General features: G+C 35.3%; 1 protein-coding gene across 1 annotated transcript; it reads right to left on the reverse strand.

Annotated features, from left to right (window-relative positions):
* Positions 1-3,500: 3,500 nt before the first annotated feature.
* On the reverse strand, positions 3,501-17,136 carry LOC133204880 (ras-like protein rasD). The gene is made up of 4 exons (XM_061340624.1): positions 16,992-17,136; positions 16,717-16,890; positions 16,284-16,513; positions 3,501-3,665 (listed from the first exon to the last, which is right to left on the reverse strand). The coding sequence occupies exons 1-4, from the start codon at positions 17,134-17,136 to the stop codon at positions 3,501-3,503; spliced, it is 714 nt and encodes a 237-aa protein (XP_061196608.1).
* Positions 17,137-21,053: the final 3,917 nt, after the last annotated feature.

Below are 21,053 nucleotides of genomic sequence, written 5' to 3' on the forward strand. Positions count from 1 at the left end.
CTGCCACTAGGCTACCGTAACCGGTTCCATGCCGAATGAATGGCCGGAATGCAAGCAGAGATTCACGCATTTTCAGATCGCGACGAAACTTACCGACAAAGATGACCAAATACGGATAAGTTTTCTTATTTACGCCATATGGGACCGGAAGCAGAAGGAAGGCTCTTGAAAGTTTTGACAAATACTTTGTTCCCAAGAAAAATGTGATTCACGAGCGCGCCAAATTCCACATCCGGAGCCAGCGCCAGGGAGAGTCAGTAGAGGAATTTGTCCTAAGTTTGCACGACTTGGCGGCGCACTGTGATTTCAGAGACAAGGACGACCAAATTCGTGACAGGTTAGTTGTGGGCATTATTGACAAGGAACTTGGCAAGAAACTACAGCTTGAATCTGAACTGAACAAATCAGATCTTAGTATTCTACATGAAAGTATAATAGTATATTATAATATCCATTATGCAATTTTTCTCTCTAAACCGCAGACGCAGTCTCTCTTTTTGTGATTAATTTGTATACGTCAATTTCATTCAATGTGTTTTATAACAGGTGTTTAATTTCCATATATGCTGTTTACTGCTTTAAATATAAGTTGTTATCAACTAAAGGAAAGGTTAAAACTCCTTGTCTGAAAGAAGGCATTTATAACGGTTTATATAACAACACTTATGTTCAAAGTACATACACTAGACACGTGGATATTGCCACATGCTGGTTTTTAATTACTTACAAGCTAAATGATAACAGCAAACAACAGATTTTTTTTTATTTTTGGAAAAGATATATTAGTGTGACGGCATCCCTTGATCTGCTATTTTTTTACCAGTAAATGAAGCCTTCGATTTGAGTTGATACTCATAGAAATGTAAATTTTTGTCAGATTAATCCTAGTTACTTTTTGAAAAAAAAACATCAATTGCTAATTGATTTAACATAACAGAATAATTTCGTTCATTTTATATTGTAGCACATTATGCTGATTTATACTTAAAAGCGGTTTTAGATTTACAGACTTTTTGATTAGTCCTGTGAAGGCTTTTTTTCTTTACATTAAAAAAAGTGATTTGATTTGCATGTACGTTTATTTAATTATTTTGTATTTTACACATGTTATATTTTACACATAACTAAGTATTATAATTCACAAACAAGTTAAATTCTAAAAATGCATTCAGACTACATTATAAATATCGTGCTATGATGACCACGGCTGGCGGACTAAAAATGCAATACGTGCAAAACTCAAAAGCTGCGACATTAAAAGGGATAAAAAATTTGAGTTAAAAAAAAATTAAAAAATAAATACTTACAATTAAGACAAATTGTTATGTAACAATGTTGGTCTATCATCGTTGTAGGGCTGAATTGATTCATCGAAATATCACTATTCAATATAACTGCTCGATTAAATATCTCGATTTTCGGTTCGATGTTTTGTTTTAAAATCGGGCTCGACCTCATTTCAAACGAAGAAAGTGGCGATGGAGAAAGTGTCAGAGCATGCTGCTATCGGTATTGACACGAACAACAAGCATTCAGTTGTGTGTTTATAAGAAGCCGAATAAACTTTATTTTAATCAAAGCTCGAGTCTGATAAAACCTTCCTTTGGATACTATCATCTTTGACCTTGGAGTGTATGACCTACTTTCGAAAACTTTAACCTTGGCTATAAAAGGCTCTTAAACTACAAAGTCCACGGTGATGTTACCGTTCGACGGTATGGAAGCACTTAGGTTTTATAATTGTCACTGTCAATGGAAGGCAAGTAACTGAACGCAAAAAGATGGTTTGTAGAATTTGCTCCAATGACGTTAGATACAAGGCTGGGAATACTACGAATATGGCAGCCCATCTGAAACGAGAGCATGCGATATTGCTGAATGACAATACTGTGTCATCAAGTAAAAATTCCCCAACGTCCATATACCTCCAATACCGGTTACACTACTCAATCAAATCTGTACAAATTCTCAAGTGCAAAATGTAAATTTTCATCGAACTCACCAAAAAAAAAAAAAAACCAAAACATCAATATGACTATAGTTATTTAGGATGGGATATGTGCCCGTTTTTACCATAGAAAATATTGGATTTAAACATTTGATTGAGTCTATAGAATCCAGGTATACGATAACAAGTAGAACACACATAGTACAGAAGGTGATGCCAGAACTCTACACCAGTTTTAAAAAGAGAATTGCAAGTGGTAATGATTAAGCAGACTTGTAGCCGTAACAACTGACGGGTAGACATCTCGAGCAGCTGAGAGTTATATGACTATTACTGTCCACATTATTGATGGCAATTTTGAAATATAGAACTATATCCTGCATACTAGGCAACTAAGTTCCTCTAACACTGCTGACAACTTGGCTGAAGGTTTGACAAATGCTTTTGAGGAGTGGGGCCTCAAGAAATCTCAACTCATTACTGATAATGCTAGTAATATTGTCTCTGGATTTAACAGTATTTCTTCTGAATTTTCTCCTCACATCAGGTGGTTTGCACATAAGTTGAACTTGGCAACTCAAAAGACAACTAAATGTCAACAAGTCGACAGAGTGGCTGATAGAATCAGGAGAATAGTTTCTTTTTTTGTCACAAAAGTTCCACAGCCACAGCTAGTCCAGATGCACTCATCCCCATTAGTATGCTGCATTAGTAGATTTGCTCCACACACCCCAGGACTGCAGTGCCATCATCCAATAAGTGGCCATGTTCAGAGCAAATTTTATTCTTTGTAAACTACATTTTAATTATCTGACGTTTTGTTGTAATGTTCTCAGCGAATGAGTATACAGCCGGCTGGAAGGGTGTCTCACCCACCCCTCGAGTACAGGGGGTTATTGTACATGCCATCGCACTGTACAGGAATGGCACTTCCCCTAAGAGTGTTGACATCCATGTAATCTAATGTAATGTCAGCCTCATTAAGGATCTTGATTATGGGCGTGATTCTATTTATTGTCTTTTACAGGAACTGATGAGTAGGAGGGGGAGTGTTAGTAGAAATAACTTATCTCATTCCATCATTTCCTAAAGGGGTTTGACTTAGTCCAACTTGTAGACCATGTCCTACCCTGGGATCAGGGCTCGAAACCATAAACTGAGAATAGACTAAAGTCAAAATTTCGATTTTGAATATTTTGCGTTTTATTTAAAATACGTACTTAAAAATTTGCAGATTAGTGTAATACTCCAATTTAAACATATGATTGAAAAATTTGTTTCATTATCCAAATCATTTCAAAAGTGATATTGATTTGAAATTTTGATTTAAGTCTGTTCTCAGTTTATGGTCTTGGGGTTAGGTCTCTATCTCCTCATACAATTGTACCTCCAGGATGCAGAAAACACTTGGTGCACCGGAGGCTCATTCTGCTCGCAAAACTACGCCTGTTTTCAAATCTTCACAAGATTTAAAATTTATACAAACAATACAAATCTTTGTTCTGAACAGCCTCCGGAAATTCTCGAGGTGATTTTAGATGCCGTAGAGGAGTTAGTAACTCCTGTTGACCAACCACACCCACCCTGAGCCCTTTGTATTGATCAGGGGGTTCATCACAGCCTGGTCTCTGTTGTTTGTGGAGTGAGACTTCATTCCACATTGTTTTCCCAAAATGTAGAAGTTTGTTGGACTTTTGGTTAGCCAGCCTAGGTAATGCTGCAATCGTTCAATTGCATGAAACAGTCAACAGCTACATGTAAAAGAGATGAGAGAAGTCAGAGTTACTTCCGTTAGATTGATTGGTTATATATTGTTTAACGTCCCATTCAAGAATTTTTCACCCAGAGACGTCACCGTATGCCGGTAAAGGGCTGCAAATCTAGGCCTATACTCGGCACTCAGGGCCATTGAGCACCGAGGGTTCTTTATCATGCCAACGCCTACCGTCACAAGGTTTTTAAGGTCTTACTGAAAAGAAGAGTGACTTTCACTTCTAGTGCTGGGCGCTTGGCGAAGGAACACCTACGTTTACGTCTTGGGTTTGACGCGGAAGGAGGAATTGCGTTTTCAAGGAATTTCCTATTTTTTTTTTTTTTATATTTTTAGTAACAATCGAAACACAGTTCATCGAACTCAAATATCGATGCATTAAATTATGAATCCTAGTGTAGATTACTTGTACGTCATATTATATTGAAATCGGATCAAAACTGTAGGAGGAGTAGCGTTTTAAAGGAATTTCACAGAAATTTCTATTTTTAGTAACCATGGCAACACCGTTCATCGAAATCAAAAACCGATGCACTAAATTATGTATATTAGTGTAGTCTACTTTTGTGCCAAGTTATATTGAAATCAGACCAAAACTGTAGGAGGAGTAGTGTTTTGAAAAATTGTTTACAGACTGATGAACAGACAGACAGACGGACGCACGACGGACTTATCGCATAAGCTCTTCTGGTCTCTGAGCAGTAGAGCTAAACCAGAAGTCTCTGATGAGACTGTATCTCTACTGGTCTGTACATATAACAAAGGAAAAGTAGCACTTGGATTTGAAACTTTGCAACATGCAGCAATAAATAGAATAATGTAATCTTAATGTAGTCTACTTGTGCGCCAAGTTATTTTAATATCAGACCAAAACAGAAGGAGGAATAGCCTTTTAAATTTGAAATTTCTATTTTTAGTGACCATGACAACACCGTTCATCGAAATCAAAAACCGATGCACTAAATTATGTATCTTAGTGTAGTCTACTTGTGTGCCAAGTTATATTGAAATCAGACCAAAACTGTAGGAGGAGTAGCGTTTTAAAGGAATTTCACAGAAATTTCTATATTTAGTAACCATGGCAACACCGTTCATCGAAAACAAAAACCGATGCACTAAATTATGTATCTTAGTGTAGTCTACTTGTGTGCCAAGTTATATTGAAATCAGACCAAAACTGTTGGAGGACGTTTTAAAGGAATTTCACAGAAATTTCTATTTTTAGTAACCATGGCAACACCATTCATCGAAATCAAAAACCGATGCACTAAATTATGTATCTTAGTGTAGTCCACTTGTTTGCCAAGTTATATTGAAATCAGATCAAAACTGTAGGAGGAGTAGCATTTTAAAAGAATTTCACAGAAATTTCTATTTTAGTAACCATGACAACACCGTTCATGGAAATCAAAAACCGATGCACTAAATTATGTATCTCAGTGTAGTCTACTTGTGTGCCAAGTTATATTGAAATTAGACCAAAACTGTAGGAGGAGTAGTGTTTTGAAAAATTGTTTACAGACAGACGGACAGACAGACAGACACCTTAATTACTATCGCATAAGCTCTTCTGGTCTGACCAGTAGAGCTAATAATTGACTTATAGCTCTGATTTATTTTCATTTAAGCACGTGGAAGGTTTTTACTCTGTCGGTTTCCTTGGCCGTAGGAGATGGTGACACCTGGGTCGCACGAGCATTAAGTTTCCCTCTCTTTATGCAGCTGACGAAATCCCCCAAAACCATCTCATGCATTTCGTCAGACAGTCTGCTGTATGGTACCGGTAAATTTTCCTCCTCTTTACTTTTCACTCTCTTAATGTGTGGCACATCTTGGGGTTTAAAACCACAATTTTGACCCTGTTTGAATTTCGGCATTGATTTGAATTCTTTACTAGGCCTTTAATTCCATGAATTTGACAAATAATGGGTGCTGTTTAAGGCTACAAAGACTGGATTCAAATGTTCTACCAAAACGAGGGATTTTCTCTCTTGTCTATGTTTATTGTAAACAACGAAGATTTGGCATACCTGCTATTTCTCCAAACTACATTACAGAGGGAATGGTGGTAAAACTTAACGCATATACTAGTACTTAATCAGAAGAGAAGACCAGATAAGAATAATTTGGTGTACTTGAGTTATTGATGATTACCATTTGATAATCATCAAAAAGTTTAATTACTTTTCTATTAGTTTTTTCTGAAACCCTTACATATTACATAATTTTCTAGGTTTTCATCAAATTTTGGAGCTTTTTCAAATTCTGGGTAGAATCCATCCTTATGAAAAAAAATTACTCAAATGTGACTATATATTAAATTTAAATTAAAAAACAAAAACATCTCATTGACGTACAAATATTTCATTACAGCCACCAATATATCCAAATAGGATCACTGGTCTGAAAATCATTCACTTCTTTAAACTGCACAGGTACCAGTAAGGTGTCGTCAATTGAGATGGTCATCGTATCCAAGACACTGAAGTCACAGGACTCAAATTTCAGACATGTACACAGATAGGAGTAAGATCTTTGAATTTACAAAATTGACTAAGTCCGAGGTAGGAAACAATGTAAGTATAAGAATGAGAGTGCCTAAACCCCGGATGTCGAGATCATTTTTTGTTATGGTAAGTAGGATAGAGTAATGAATGGGAGTAATGAGGAGGTCCAAAGGCCGCTTAGACCCGCGGCGCCTAGATAACTTTGAAATGATTTAGATCGCAAGTTAGCATAGAAACGGACAATAACAACATAAGCAAGCGCCACAAGGACTAGGGCTATGACTTTTGCATCATAATGGTGAAAATTAAAGGTGGAAATCTATGAAAATACCAGTATTTCAAAATTTTGACGAAGAGAAACAGAGGTCGTAAGGATAAATAAATATTTTAGACACTCAAACCGTAAGCCTTATGCCAAAATCGTAAGGTTTGGCAGCTCTGTTTGATGTAGAGTGCCATATACTGCTGATCGCTGTCAGTTGTAATCAACTGCAATTTTGACTCTGAAACGCCATGGGACCATATTTTTTCAGTATTTTTGTAAGGGTTTAGAAGGAAATTTCAAGTGATGCTAAAGATTTGCCTGAAGTTGCCATATTTAAGTACCGAGAGGGCCTAAGGTTTATATAGAGTTCTGTGGGAAATTAATTCGTACTCTTTTCCAGGTAGCTTTGATGGATGGATCAATAAGTATTTCAAGGAAAAATTAAATTATATCTACTCACTGTACCAATATGTGTTGGTCAAATATTCATTGAAGTTCCTACTAGTATCTGTGTATTAAAAAGTTATGAAAGATTTTATGTAAACTTAAAAGCAATAGGTGCATCACTTACATAGTTATTGGATGGTTCAATAACTTATTATTAATTTATCACAGTCTTGCATCACTTATCTAATTATTAGACGGTTCAATAACTTACTCTTAATTTATCACAGTCTAAAACAAGCTAATTTACGATCTCAGAAATATGAATTATTTGTCACTGAATAAAAATAAACTCCTTATGATCGAGATCATCATTATCCAAGACTATTATATAAAAATATAGATTTTATAAATATAAATGTTCAACAATGCTTAATAAATAATATAAATGTTTGTGGAAACATTCTTAACAACTGACCAAAATTTGTGCTCCCTACAAATCATAGTATTTATCTTTCAGGGCGTCTTTTAATTAAAAGAATTATAAACAAGTAAGTGGCTCAGCTGAATACACTTGAAATTGTTAAGTGCGCCTCGATATGTTTATTCAAGAAATTGAATCTCATGATGATCTTAGCAAGGTGTGCGCCCGGTCACAGTTATGTTAACCCTGCTAAGAGGGTAATGGGCATTCTAAACGTGGCCCTGCAAAATGTAGCATTAGAACGTGAAGAGTCAACAGAGGAAATGAATAAAGTACTAAGAAAACTGCAACAGTATGGCAGATGTGAGAAGTGTTTCTGAGAAGACTACGGGAGTGAAAATTGCATGGATGGAATCAGTAGAGCCAGCTGCTGTTGCATCACTGCTCCGTACCGCTTCTTGAGGTTGAAGTTAAAAGATGATCCAGTGAAGGCCTTAGATCCAGTAAGTAACCAGGAAACTGATATTTTGAAGCGCCATGTTCGTGAAGTTTTCCCAAATCTTGATTTGACAAAACTTCAAAAAGTGCACACAAGTAATGTTAAGAGTTACAAGAAGTGGATTGAAACTCAGTGAAGAGGTAGACAATACGCAAAAATCAGGAAATGCAAAGATGAGAACTGTTGTCTTCCTCCGCGCTGGAGAGATGAGCAAATGCAGTGGTTATCTGATCCTGTTTTAAATGAAAAGAAAGATCATTTTAAACAGCTAGTTACATCGAAGTCAAAGGAACAGAGACGATTGGATCCGAACAGAGACAGATGAATCCGATAGAACAACGTTAAAGGCACGACCACCTAAAGAAAAGAAGGTGAAGCTTGGAACTGAACTTAAATTGAACTTAAATTTATTTTAACATTTTTAATCACCTGTAATAATCTCTGTTTTTGCGCCTTTGATTCTTAATTTTTAGATTGTACAACTCCCATTCCCCCGTCACAGAAACAAATTGGCTCTCCGAATCTGCAGTGTTTCCAAGGCTCTCTTTGTTATTAGTCCCCTACCGGTGAAACCGGAGGGGACTATAGGTTTCCTCTGAGTCTGTCCGTCCGTCTGTCTGTCTGTCCGTCCCTCTGTCTGTCTGTCAGTCTGTCCCACTTGGTTTTCCGCACTTTTTTCCTAAACGCTTGTAGATATTGAGCTGATTTTTGGTATGTGAGTGTATCTTGATGAGTTACAGATCAAGTTTGCATTTCGTTCCGCTTCATTGATTTTTTACGGAATTACGGCCTTTTCAATTTTTACGGGTTTTCCGCAATTTTCTTCTAAACGCTTGTAGATATTGAGCTGATTTTGGTATGTGGCTTTACCTTGATTAGTTATAGATCAAGTTTGCATTTCGTCTCGCTTCATTCATTTTTGACGGAATTATGGCATTTTCAATTCTTAAAGGGAATAGAACCAGATTACACTTGCCGGTAGGGGACTAGTATTGCTCATGCAATACTCTCAGAATGCTTGTTTGTGATCTGTTTCTGTTGACATCGTTTTCTTTAAAAAAAAGAAGGTTCTCCTTGAATGTGCGTGACATTCTAATTTAATTTGTTTTATTCTTGTAAAAAATCTTCAGCATTAGAAATTAAGGTTGATCTTGTTGAAACAGCCAAACTGGCACTCCTCTTTACAACTCCTACTTCTCCATCACATGGCCCTTTCCCATGCCTTGATGTAAAAAAAGTGCTTCTCCGCACTCAAACAAAAATCTTCATGACAAATGCCCATGACTACAAAATTGTACTTGGATTTGTACTGTGTAGGTGCATCATTTAAAAACTGGATCTCCTTTTTTTATTTTGAGGCCCACACATTGAATTAAATATTCAATGTTTTTTTATGAGTGTTGAACAAGATGATAGTCATGTTTATGGTCTTCTGATAGCCTCTGACAGCTACCTTTTGAATTTGAAGGGACTAAGCTAACATAGTTACCAAGTGCTTTTTAGCGCCAAATTTATTTTTTGCCATTGTAGCTTCATGTAGGAGTCTTTGTGCAGCATTGTCTTTGTACTTTCTCGTTTTAACTTCTTTAAGGTTTCACTGAAACTTTTACAAAATTCTTCCAAGTGAGAAAGATTCTTCTTTGATGACAGAGACATGTTAATTTTTTTCTTTCAGGCAATTTTTACGAGTTCTTCTTTCTGGATTATGTTTGATATCACCTCTGCAAATTTTTTCTGGATTTTGGAGAAACACTTCAAGAGTCATACGAGGGTTGTCACAACTTAAAGTCTGGCACTCCTTGTATAACTAATGTAGGTTCTAGCACTTTGTACTACTTGTACTGTTGGTGGTGACGTACCAGATGATTTTCCTTTACGTAATGCATGAAGTCTTTCATTTATTCTACTCTTCTTGTGTGAAGTCGTGTTCAATCTTTGTAAGGCTTTCTGTTTTCTCCTCTCTGCTGTTCAGTATCTTTTCTTGTCCTTGGAGTTTTTCATGCCGTCATTTGATCCCATGCCGTCTTTCATTCCCTGTATTTTCTTATCATCCTTTTTGCATTTTCATTGCATTTTTGTTCAGATGTTAAATAACTTAGTATCTTCACACGTGGAGTTCCATAAGCTTTATTATATGCCTCCTCATTCTCTTTAAGTCTCATTCGCCAGGCACTTTGTGCTATGTAGTCTGTTTTTGTTCTAGGTTTTTTGTTTGTTGTTTAACGTCCCTCTTGAAAATTTTTCACTCATATGGAGACGCCACCATTTGCCGGTGAAGGGCTACAAATTTTGACCTATACTCGGCACTCAGGGCCATTGAGCAGTGAGGGATCTTTTTCGTGCCAGCACTTCTTCGACACGGGACCTCGGTTTTTTCGGTCGAAGGGCCAGTCTCCACGTCCCGCAGTGGGATTAGACTCCTTACTCCGCGACTCTTGAGCAGACGCTCTAACCACTGCGACACGTGGATTTTGTTCTAGGTGATAATGTCAGTGACTCAGGAGATTTTGTTTGTTTTTCCTATTCAAATAAAAGTAATCTGTATCCCCCCCCCCCCCAACAAAAAGAAAAGATTTTTAAGTAACTACACATTTTATTTTGTAAGGTCTTGGGGTATTGTTATGAACATGTCTGTCACTTCCTAGTGACTCTGAAAACAGTATTTTCTCATACCAGGGAAAAACATCATTCTTAATTGTTGGATTTCCCATTTGTATTTTTAAAAAAATGACTGAACAATTTCCACTTGATTTTAATCTGACATTTTACATTCAAAACAATGGACACCAATTTTTTGTGTCTTGTTATGAACATTATGTTTTTATTAAAGCACAGATAATAATGTAAAATATTATAAACATGAATTTTAAAGTTATATCTTGATTTTATACATCAGAACTACAGTTCAATATATCATGAAAATAAGAAGATAAAGCTCATATGATTTACGTTCAAAACAATGGACGCTGTATTTTTGTGCATCTCTAACGAACAACCAGTAAATAACTAGTATCCGTAAAATATTCAGTAAATGTTCATCCTCTGATAAATTGACAATAAAAAGAACAAATAAAGCATTAAATATGGTAAATATATTTGTTTATATTTAGTAAATTATTTAAGCAATGCCAAAACACTTATGCTCATAACAATGGAAGCGAAATGATATCCATATGCTAAACCGAAAATACTCGACTTCCAATAGAGCCATGCACTGTGTTATCATATTTAATTATTTTGGCTTCTGAAAAACACCAGCCTTATGTAAATACACGAACTATGTTAAATGTTTCATATTTAAAATTCAAAAAGTCCAAAACACGAATACTTACCAATTCCTTACGTTTGTTACTCCTTATTAACATAGCTGGGACTATCTGATTTAGACCAATGACTGAATGGTTGTTCATCAGCGATAGGTTTAGGTTTGTAACAAACAAAACGCCGAATATTTTACGTTTAAAGATCATTTTCCAATTCCAATGATGATTGAGTTACTGTATTTGAAATAAAGATTTTAAATTTATATTGAAAGAAAAAATGAGCAAGCTCACATACCCCACGCTCCCCCAAATTTCGACAATGAAACACGTAATGAATGGCACAGTGCATTTTAAATACACAGTATACTTCAAAAAGGGGCATTACTTGCAAAAAATCATTACATCAAAACTTCTTGCATACAAAGACATTCAAATCTTTGTATGTTACAAATTTAATTTGGCTGAAGTTTCTAGATAAATAATGGAATCAAAATTTCTGGGTAATATACAAATCTATACATTATGTCTGAAATACCTACAAAGTTTCAGGAAATTCAGTGCAGGAGTTATGCTGACAAAGTTATTTAATTTTCTGTGATTTCGATTTGTTAATGAGTGTAAGTCCATGTCCAACACATGACAATTTACACATTTAAATAATTGATGGAAACAAAATTATGATGTAGTCATATGAATTTGTTTAAATACTGTACTTATGAAATTATTTAAGGCAAAGCACCAATTTGAAAGGGGGGGGGGTTGAGAACTATCCAAGATTTTGTGTGTGTTAAATCATTAATATTTTGATCTCCAAATCAACAGGGGTCTTTTAAGGTCATAAAATATTTCACATAAAATTTCATTACAAAAGCTGATTCCAGCGGATTTCCTTATTATCTAGCTGGAAAGTTTCTTCAATAATAGGCAAAACTCTTAAGGCAAAAATAATGGAATTGGAATTTCCTGGTAATATTCACATCTACAAACTGTGTACTAAATATCTGCAAAGTTTAACCAAATTCTGTGCAGCGGTTTAAGAGGAGTTGCGCTGACAAATTGTTCATCTCTATATTCACGATATGGTCAAAAATCTAAGTTGGAAAGTGCCGAAATTCCCAGAAAAATAATGGAATCGGAATTTCCTGGTAATATGCACATCTACACACTGTGTCCTAAATATCTGCAAAGTTTAATTAAATCCTGTGCAGCGGTTTAAGAGGAGTTGCATTAACAAACTGTTCATCTCTATATTCAAGATATGGCCCAAAATCTAAGCTGAAAAGTGCCGAAATTCCCAGAAAATGATAGAATCGGAATTTCCTGGTAATATGCACATCTACACACCGTGTCCTAAATATCTGCAAAGTTTAACGAAATTCTGTGCAGCGGCTTATGAGGAGTTGCGCTGACAAAAAAAACAGGACTGACTGACTGACTGACACACTGACTGACGGACGGGTCAGAATCATCATACCTCACGCAACTTGTTGCGTGGGGTATAATAAAAGTCCAAACTGATAAATTAAACGTACAAATTGAAGTTGAATGATTTTTTTCTATTTACACAGAGGTGCGAAAAAAATCAACGCATACGGACATGACACATTACGATCAGAAACAATATATTATTAAGTAAAGTTTAAGAAAACGAACCAAGTTCGAATTCAGTATGTTTCTGTATCATATATAATTATATATATGGAAAGCACAGAGACTTTATAAGGATACCCACTTTCGCCCTAAGCCCGGATTAAACTCTTAACCAAGGGAATCTCCTAGCATTACAGGAGTCCGCTCGGCCATCTAGGCAAGTCAAACAAGAAGTCTGTGGGCTAATGCTCACTATAGTAATACCCCCGCTCCGATGTGAATATACGTTCTCACTGAACTCCACTATATGGCATGCCTAAACAAAGAGTGTTAAAATTTCAAGCATCTGCCTGGAATAGTTGCTGAAAAACTGTGACGAAAATTTGGTACGGACAGACGCATTTACAGCCTCAGTACGACTATTTCAGAAGAGAATTGATCCATTTTAATACTCTATGATGTACAATGTATAAAGAGTTGTAACGAATAGCTTAAATTAAGAATTACGTATGGCATGCCTAAACAAAATTTCAAAGTACCTGCAGTCAGTAGTTGTTGAGAAAACTGGGACGAAAATTTGGTACGGACAGACGCACGGAAAATCAGGAAGTTGACATCGGATTTGTACAAAAATGAATCCCACCATATGGCATGCCTAACAGTGGCGTATATTCCTATCTGCTAATTTGTAGGCTAGTGAGAAGTCCAAGATTTAGACTGAGGCGCAAAGTGTGGGTAGGCAAAAAGAAGTCCCCCCCCCCCGATAGGAAGAGGGGGAGGGGGGGGGGTCAGTGGGAGCTTTTTTGCGAAGACATTTACGATTGTCATCTACAATTTAACAAGTGGAAATAATATTGTAAACATTTTTTATTCAATTTATATCATGATATGAAGACTACTTAACAAAACTGAGAACTTTCAACTTATTTTTACTCTGCTTGCAAAATATGGAAACTTCCTTGAATAATCTAAATACGATCAATACATTTAATTTCCTACTAACCAAAAATATATTTCCAGTAATATTATTTCATTTACTGCACCTAATCATGGCCTCTTGTTGCTGTCGATGATTTTTTCTAAATTGTCTGATACAGACTTAATAAAACACTTGAGTTTCGGATGTAAAAAATTCCACCTATAGGAAGTTTTGTCGTTATATATATATATATATATATATATACATATATATACATATACATACATATATATATATATATATATATATATATATATATATATATATATATATATATATATTAAAACTGTCAACGTTGGATAGGTATAAAAGTACGGATTGCTAAGAATGCTTTTTTTTGGCATTTGCAACAAAATAAAATTAATAGATATATAGAATTATTATCATCTTTTCTTCCCTTTTTTCCAACCAATTTTTATCCCTAAGAAATTGATGTGTAGGCTACAGCCTTTTTGCCTATATGTAATATACGCCACTGCCTAAACAAAGAGTGCTAAAATTTCAAGCATCAGCAATGAGTAGTTGCTGAGAGAACTGCGACGAAAATTTGGGACGGACAGACGCACGGATAAACAGAAAGTTGACATCGCATTTGTACAAAAATGAATCCCATCATATGGCATGCCTAGACAAAGCGTGTTCTAAAAATTCAAGCATCTGCGGCGCGGCACTTCTCGATCATTTAGAATGGAAGTGAGAGACAGTTGTTTGGACATTACTTTTACTAGAGGATTTACCGATACACAAACAAACTTGTTTAGTAAAAAAAAAAATTGATTTATTTGGTTTGTAACTTTTAAAAAAAAAAGCTTTACGAGGGGTTATCAAAAAGTTCGTGGACTGATGCGATAAAATTAATACTATGTAGTCTATGCTTACAAAATTTATAAGGAACATAAAACAACAAAGGTTTAAGAAATGTTGACAATTTTAGCTTGATACGTTGATAATTTGCCCAATTATTCTAAAATAAAAAACACATTATACGATCACCTGGCGCTGTCCCCGTTTAGTTTCATGACGTCCGACAAACGTCATTTGTTTCTCAATGTCCGCTCTCTCTACCTCATACACTTACCTTGATGAGATTACCTGGAGTTGAGTAAGGACTTAAGCCCATCTTCTTTATATGACCTTACAATGTCATGAACAGCTGCTTTCAATGCATTTAATATTATAAATGGATCTATACATAGGAAAATCCTCACGTGATTATGCCAGAATACTTAGCTTGTTGGAGTTCAATTTCTACCACACATGATCAACGTCACTTTTCGACGTGACTGACTTTTGACACCCTGACTACAAATCGACACTAACTCTGCATCTTCCATCTCTCTGAATCTTTTTGGGCATTTAAAAACAAGTACTCTGGATTCATTTTATTTTTCTGTAGTCCGTTTAAACATTCCTTAGGTCTGTACCAGTTTTTCCATGAGCAAAACTTTATAGAATGTGGAAAAAGAAGGACGAAAAAGGTCAAAAAGGACGAAGTCATTCCATCATGAATACATGTACGTATTGGAATTCAAAGTTTACCCATTCATTATCTTCTAAACAGGGAACATCAACCTGAATGTATATCTTATGACTGTGAAGTAAGTATACACCATGTTCTTTTAGAATGTACAGATTTTTCGCCTATATGAAGTAGGCTTTTAAATATGTGCAAACGATGCATGATCTTTTTACAAACATTAGTCCTTGTATAATTTTACAATATTTACCAAAATAAAAAAAAAACAAAATACAAAAACAAAACAGAAAAAAACAAACAAACAAACAAAAAACCACCAACTTATACAGTAAGATTTAGTTGTGTACAATTTAATTTACATTTGTTTGTAAATGTACATTTAATTGTTTTCATATTTTTAAATTTCAAGTTTACGTTAAGTGGTGTCAATTCAAGGATTACAACCCCCTTGGCATGTAAAAGATCATTTATCTGGTTTTCAAAAGAGAACAGACTCACTGGGAGCCGCCATAGAAACCCAAAAATTTTCAAAACTGGCTACAAAACGTATTTTTTTATTGCCTATGAATAATTAAGAATAACAATCAATCAATCAACTACAGTAGGGCGAAAGTGACTTAGGTAAGCGTTATGGCCCATGGGCCTCTTGTTTTACTTCATGTCTCTTTATTACATCGAGAGTTATGTTTACAAAAATGTGACGGAAAGCATATTTACATGTTTTTATTAAAGATGTTATTTGATTCTTTGCAAAAGGTCCGACCCTTTTTTTAAGGGAAGTCAGTGAACCGATAGATTTGTTTATTGTAACATCACATTTAATTCGTAGTGGACATTGAACATTATAACTACAGTAAATATAAATTATCGCATAGATGAGTTAATAAAGAATGTGTTTATTCAAACTAAGCTTGAAACGTCTGTTAGATTAAACATAATTACAATATAAAGATGCAACAGTTAATTTTCAATCTGCTGCAATATCATTTTCGTTACATCTTGTTACTTTGATGAGGTCGGTAACCCTTATTTATGCACGTTATGTATTCTTCGTTTTAATACGAAGATATACACTTTGCCTTCCCAGACTGTCTAGTTGCCTTAAACGGTATAAAGGCGGCCTCTAAATGTCTTCGAGATCTTTCGATGAATCTGGACACTTGAAGATTTTCTTACTTTACATCGCTTCATTTCCACGTCCGATGATTCAATTTCCTTTAAACTTTGCAAGTAATTGTCAAACAGCAGAGTAAATGGACAATGGACGTTTAGACCTAATTTTGCACTTGTTTCAGTGAAAAGGCAAGTTTCAGGGATGTTGTCACATGCCTTTTCGGTTGAAATTTTTCGGGTTGACTTGATGTCTAATTTATTTCCAACCATTACAATATTGTCAAAACAACGACCTACAAAAAATTAATACATAATTCATACAACAAAATCGAACAGAAAAAAATAATCACAAGCAATGATTATGATTAAAATGTAATTTTTTTTATTTGTTTTTTATGTTGTCCAATCAAGCTATAAAAATTTACGCTCTTTGTCCTATCTTTAAAAATTCGACGAAATAGGATATATATTGGTTAAAACATCGAGATTCGCAAACCTTTTAGCCTGGTGATTTCTTGACGTATGACCTGGGCTTCGTCGTACGATTGCTGGTTGTCTACGGCATACATGACGACGAACGCGTCTCCCGTCTGTATGTAAACCTCTTTCATGGAAGGAAACTCATCCAGATTGCTGATATCCACAAACTCCACTCGATGATACAATCCATCTAAAACAAATTTAATATTTTTTCAAGTATGTAAAATTTCTTAAACACTTTTAACAAATTGATTATGTTTTTGCTTTTAAATTCAAATTATTGAAGTATACCTGGAAAAAGTATCATTTTGCTGTGTACATCTTTGGATACATTAGACTCTATGCTGTGATCCGGGGAAGACTGTAAAAAGGTTTTCACTAGAGTTGTTTTTCCAACTCTATTTGCTCCTAAAACAACTACTCTTAATACCTTCATGATTCACTCGTAAATAAAGTTTTACAGAGGAATTCTCTTATTTATTGCCAATTTTAAATAATGCCAATTAACGAGCTATTATTTGATTGCTTGATTTTCAAGTTTTAATTAAAAAAATAGAATTATTTTTCAACTAATAAGTAAGTAATGAACATGACATTTTCGTTTATGTATTTAGTAAGTAATTAGTATAAAATCTCTATAATAAATATTCTGTGACGTAAACAATTAGAAATAGACTTCTGATTTGTATTAATCATTGGAATGTATTACAGATTTGTATTGTCATCTATTTATGTTTTTAACACCATCCCCTGCAAGGAAGTTTGGGGTTATGATGAAAAATTCTTGTCTGTCTGCCAGTTTGTCTGGTAAAGATCAGCGGTTATGAAATGTTGTGATGTTAAAAAATTATCACTTTATGTATCCAAAACGAACTCGCATAGTTGCTCGTATACATGCTTTCTTATTAGACTTCTACATCAGCCCTCAGCACTTAATGATAAGTACAGATCGAGCTGAACTCTGTCCTAATCGGCAATAAGGATAATGACCAGTCAGGCTGAATTCTGTCCTCAGCAACTAAGGTTGAAGACGGATCGAGTTGAATTCTGTCCTAAGCACTTAAGGTTAAGAACAGATCGAGTTGAATTCCTTCATAGATTAATGTAAGTGGTATCCAAACAGAACTTGCACATAATTTTCACCAATCGTATACCTTGTTGAGAGATACAGTATCTGAAGAACATTTAGCTGATGAAATGGAAACATTTAATGCATCACCGGACTTTGATTCAAGACAGTTCACGCTAATTGTCTAGTAGCTTCACCACCAAAATAGCATACCGTGTTTACGTTTGTTTCATTAGGTACATTCATCAGCCACTGTACCTTACACGCAATTTATTCTTGTATAACTTTACCTGAGGAGAAATTAAGGGTTTTTCCTCTAACTTTATATGATAAGTTTACTTTGCAGAAACAGATTGCTATAACGTAATATATCTTAAGGCGGAATGTCCCTCTGATAAGAGAGATAACTTGCCAGCGAAATAATTCCAATTTGTCCGGTGAATTGCCGTGCCATATAATATTGAATTCTATTTTCCTTTGCCAATTTTTTTTATAGTTACTTTAATATATTTGACCTAAAACATTTGCACTCAGTTCTTTTAAGCTGTTAAGAATGAGATATTTCTATTTCTTAATAAACAATTTTTAAAATGCTACGGTGATTTTCCAGATGTATTTTCATTACTTTTACATTTTTCCCTTAAAAAAACGAAGAAAGATACCTCTTTTAGCTGGAAAGATAACTTGTGGATGGTTGCATTTTTTAAAGCACAGATAACAATGTGATACCGGTATTCTGATTTAAAAAGCAACGCTTCATTGTGTTTTCTTACATGTATGACAATAATTTTATTTTCATTTATACCTCATTTTTTAAAATTTTATTTTGAGATAATAAATTATTGATCTTTCTATTCACTGTCTCAAAATTTCTCCATATCATGATTAGACATAATATTTATTTCCGAAAAAGTAAGCAACTTTTCATACTTCAAACTATTTTTCATTTGAATCTAATGTTATTGTTGATGAAAGTGAATGTTGGGAATTGGAAAAAAAAATAGTGAAATTAAGACCTAAGGGTTTTTTCAATTTAAATCAAAAGTTGTTTTAATGGACTAAACAACTATGTAATAAATTAATATCAAAGTAGGTTTTTTAAATATGCAAGAACACAGGCAGATTTATATCCGGATATGCAGAGAAAATTTGGCTTAGATTTTAATTTTTCAAAATTTTACAATTTCTTTTCTTTAGTTTGAGTTCGTATACAAAATCAAGAATTTTCAAATCAAATCGGTAAATTTCTCTGATAGGAAATTAAATACACCTTTTACATGTATCATATTCTAGCTGAAGCCTAACACCAAATTAGGATTATCATACTTTAACTTTTTACCCCGATTATTCTGATACTGCTTATCCCTGGTTAGAAATAAAAAATAAATGACAAGAAGAGGCCCAAGGACCTTAACGGTCACATGAGTATTATACAACAATTTAGTTTTTTTTTTGGTTTGTTTGTTGTTTAACGTCCCTCTCAAAATTTTTTCGCTCGTATGGAGACGTGACTTGCCGGTGGAGGGCTACCAATTTTTGACTTACACTTTGTACTCAGGCCCACTGAGCATTGAGGGAGCACCTCCTGCGACACGGGACCTCGGTTTATACGCTCTCTTCCAAAGGACCGGCCTAGCTCCACGTTCCACAGTGGATTCGAACCCACGACGTAAGGATCTACTCCTCACATCGCGACTCTCAAGAAAACGCTCTCACCACTGCGCCATGCGGGCGACTACAACAATTTAGAGGATCCATTGTTTGTTTGTTGTTTAACGTCCCTCTCGAGAATTTTTCACTCATATGGAGACGCCACCACTTGCCGGTGGAGAGCAATTTTTGACCTTTGCTCGGCACTTAGGGGCAGTGAGGGATCTTTTTCGTGCCAGCACCTACTACGACATGGGATTTCGGTTTATATGGTCTTATTCGAAGGACCGGTCTCCACGTCCCACAGTCGGATTCGAGCCCGCGACGTAAGGATCAGCTCCTTAATCCGTGACTCTAGAGCAGACGCTCTACCACTGCGCCACGCGGGCGACTTAAGAGGATTCATAGAGTAAAAAATAAACTGATGGATGAAGTTTTCTTGCCCAAAAGCAAGAGGAAAAGGATGATCGGGATCAATGAAAAAATTAGTCTAGTATTCAGTAACAACTCATAAAGTCCCCCATTTATCATTTATCACCATAATATCACTATTAACAAATTATCAGTGCTTCTGTACCATTTTAACCCCATATTATAACATCTCACATTGACCTCTCTTGGTCTTTGAAGAACATTTAATAACATTATTAATATGACGATAACCGTTCACGGTAGCTCAGTCGGTAGAGCGCTCGCTCCGTGATCGGGAGGTCGTGAGTTCGAATCTCGGCCGCGACAGACCTAAGTCGATAAAAAATAGGTAGCAACTGTTCCTTCGCCATGCGCTCGGCACTTTGGAGTGAAAGTTGCGGGTCTTTCGGATGAGACCTTAAAAACCGAGGCCCCGTGTCACGGCAGGCGTTGGCACGATAAAGATCCCTCACTGCTCAATGGCCCTGAGTGCCGAGTAAAGGTCAAAATTTGAAGCCCTTCACCGGTATATGGTGACGTCTCTATATGAGTGAAAAATTCTCGAATGGGACGTAAAACAATATACAATCAATCAATCAATAATATGACGATATTATTTTTGTCTCCTTTTTCTTTATCTCTAATTTGCAAGTCTAACTGATCATTAAAATTATGAAAGTACTTTTTGTGTTACACAAGAATTCTTGCATAATTCTCTTATTCTATTATCCTCTCAAACCCATTATTTACAATGTTTAATTATCAAAAGTGAATGGCAAAGGGGAATAACTTTTCTCAGTAGAATACATATAAATAGAGTTCTGACGAGGACCCGAACACTTGATCAAATGGACCAGATATTAAAAAAATCGTAAAAATGCCCTTGCTTATTAAAACTTTTACTCTGTTAACCTCCGTTATGCCCAGGAGCAGAGAAAATTTTCACTTTTCATTTTCACTTCAGATTCAACACAGCTCTACCCTAACACCAGACCCATGACCCAGGGTCGTGAAATAAAGTTGGAAGAGGCACCTTTACTATCGTAACTATGCACTTAATTGAAGATTTTTAAAGAATTAAAACATTTTCTCTATATAATTAATATATCCCCCCACACACTTGAGAAACACCAGAGCCCCTGACCCTGGGACCACAAGTTTTTTAAACTTTGTAAGAAACACCCTTGCTCTTCATAATTATGCACTTTTTATCTGCTCAACAC

Source organism: Saccostrea echinata, unplaced genomic scaffold (genome assembly GCF_033153115.1).
Source record: "Saccostrea echinata isolate AGI-Se365-2 ecotype Australia unplaced genomic scaffold, CSIRO_AGI_Sech_v1 ptg000054l, whole genome shotgun sequence".
Taxonomy (NCBI): domain Eukaryota; kingdom Metazoa; phylum Mollusca; class Bivalvia; order Ostreida; family Ostreidae; genus Saccostrea; species Saccostrea echinata.

What these genes read in the sequence shown, in the direction of transcription:
- LOC133204880 (XM_061340624.1), bottom strand. Translation starts at nt 17,136, where the DNA reads ATGAAGGTATTAAGAGTAGTTGTTTTAGGAGCAAATAGAGTTGGAAAA. An exon ending in AGAAATCACCAGGCTAAAAG is followed by an intron (nt 16,514 to 16,716) that starts GTTTGCGAATCT and finishes AATTTTTTGTAG; the next exon opens with GTCGTTGTTTTGACAATATT. An exon ending in TGGAAATGAAGCGATGTAAA is followed by an intron (nt 3,666 to 16,283) that starts GTAAGAAAATCT and finishes GAACGATTGCAG; the next exon opens with CATTACCTAGGCTGGCTAAC.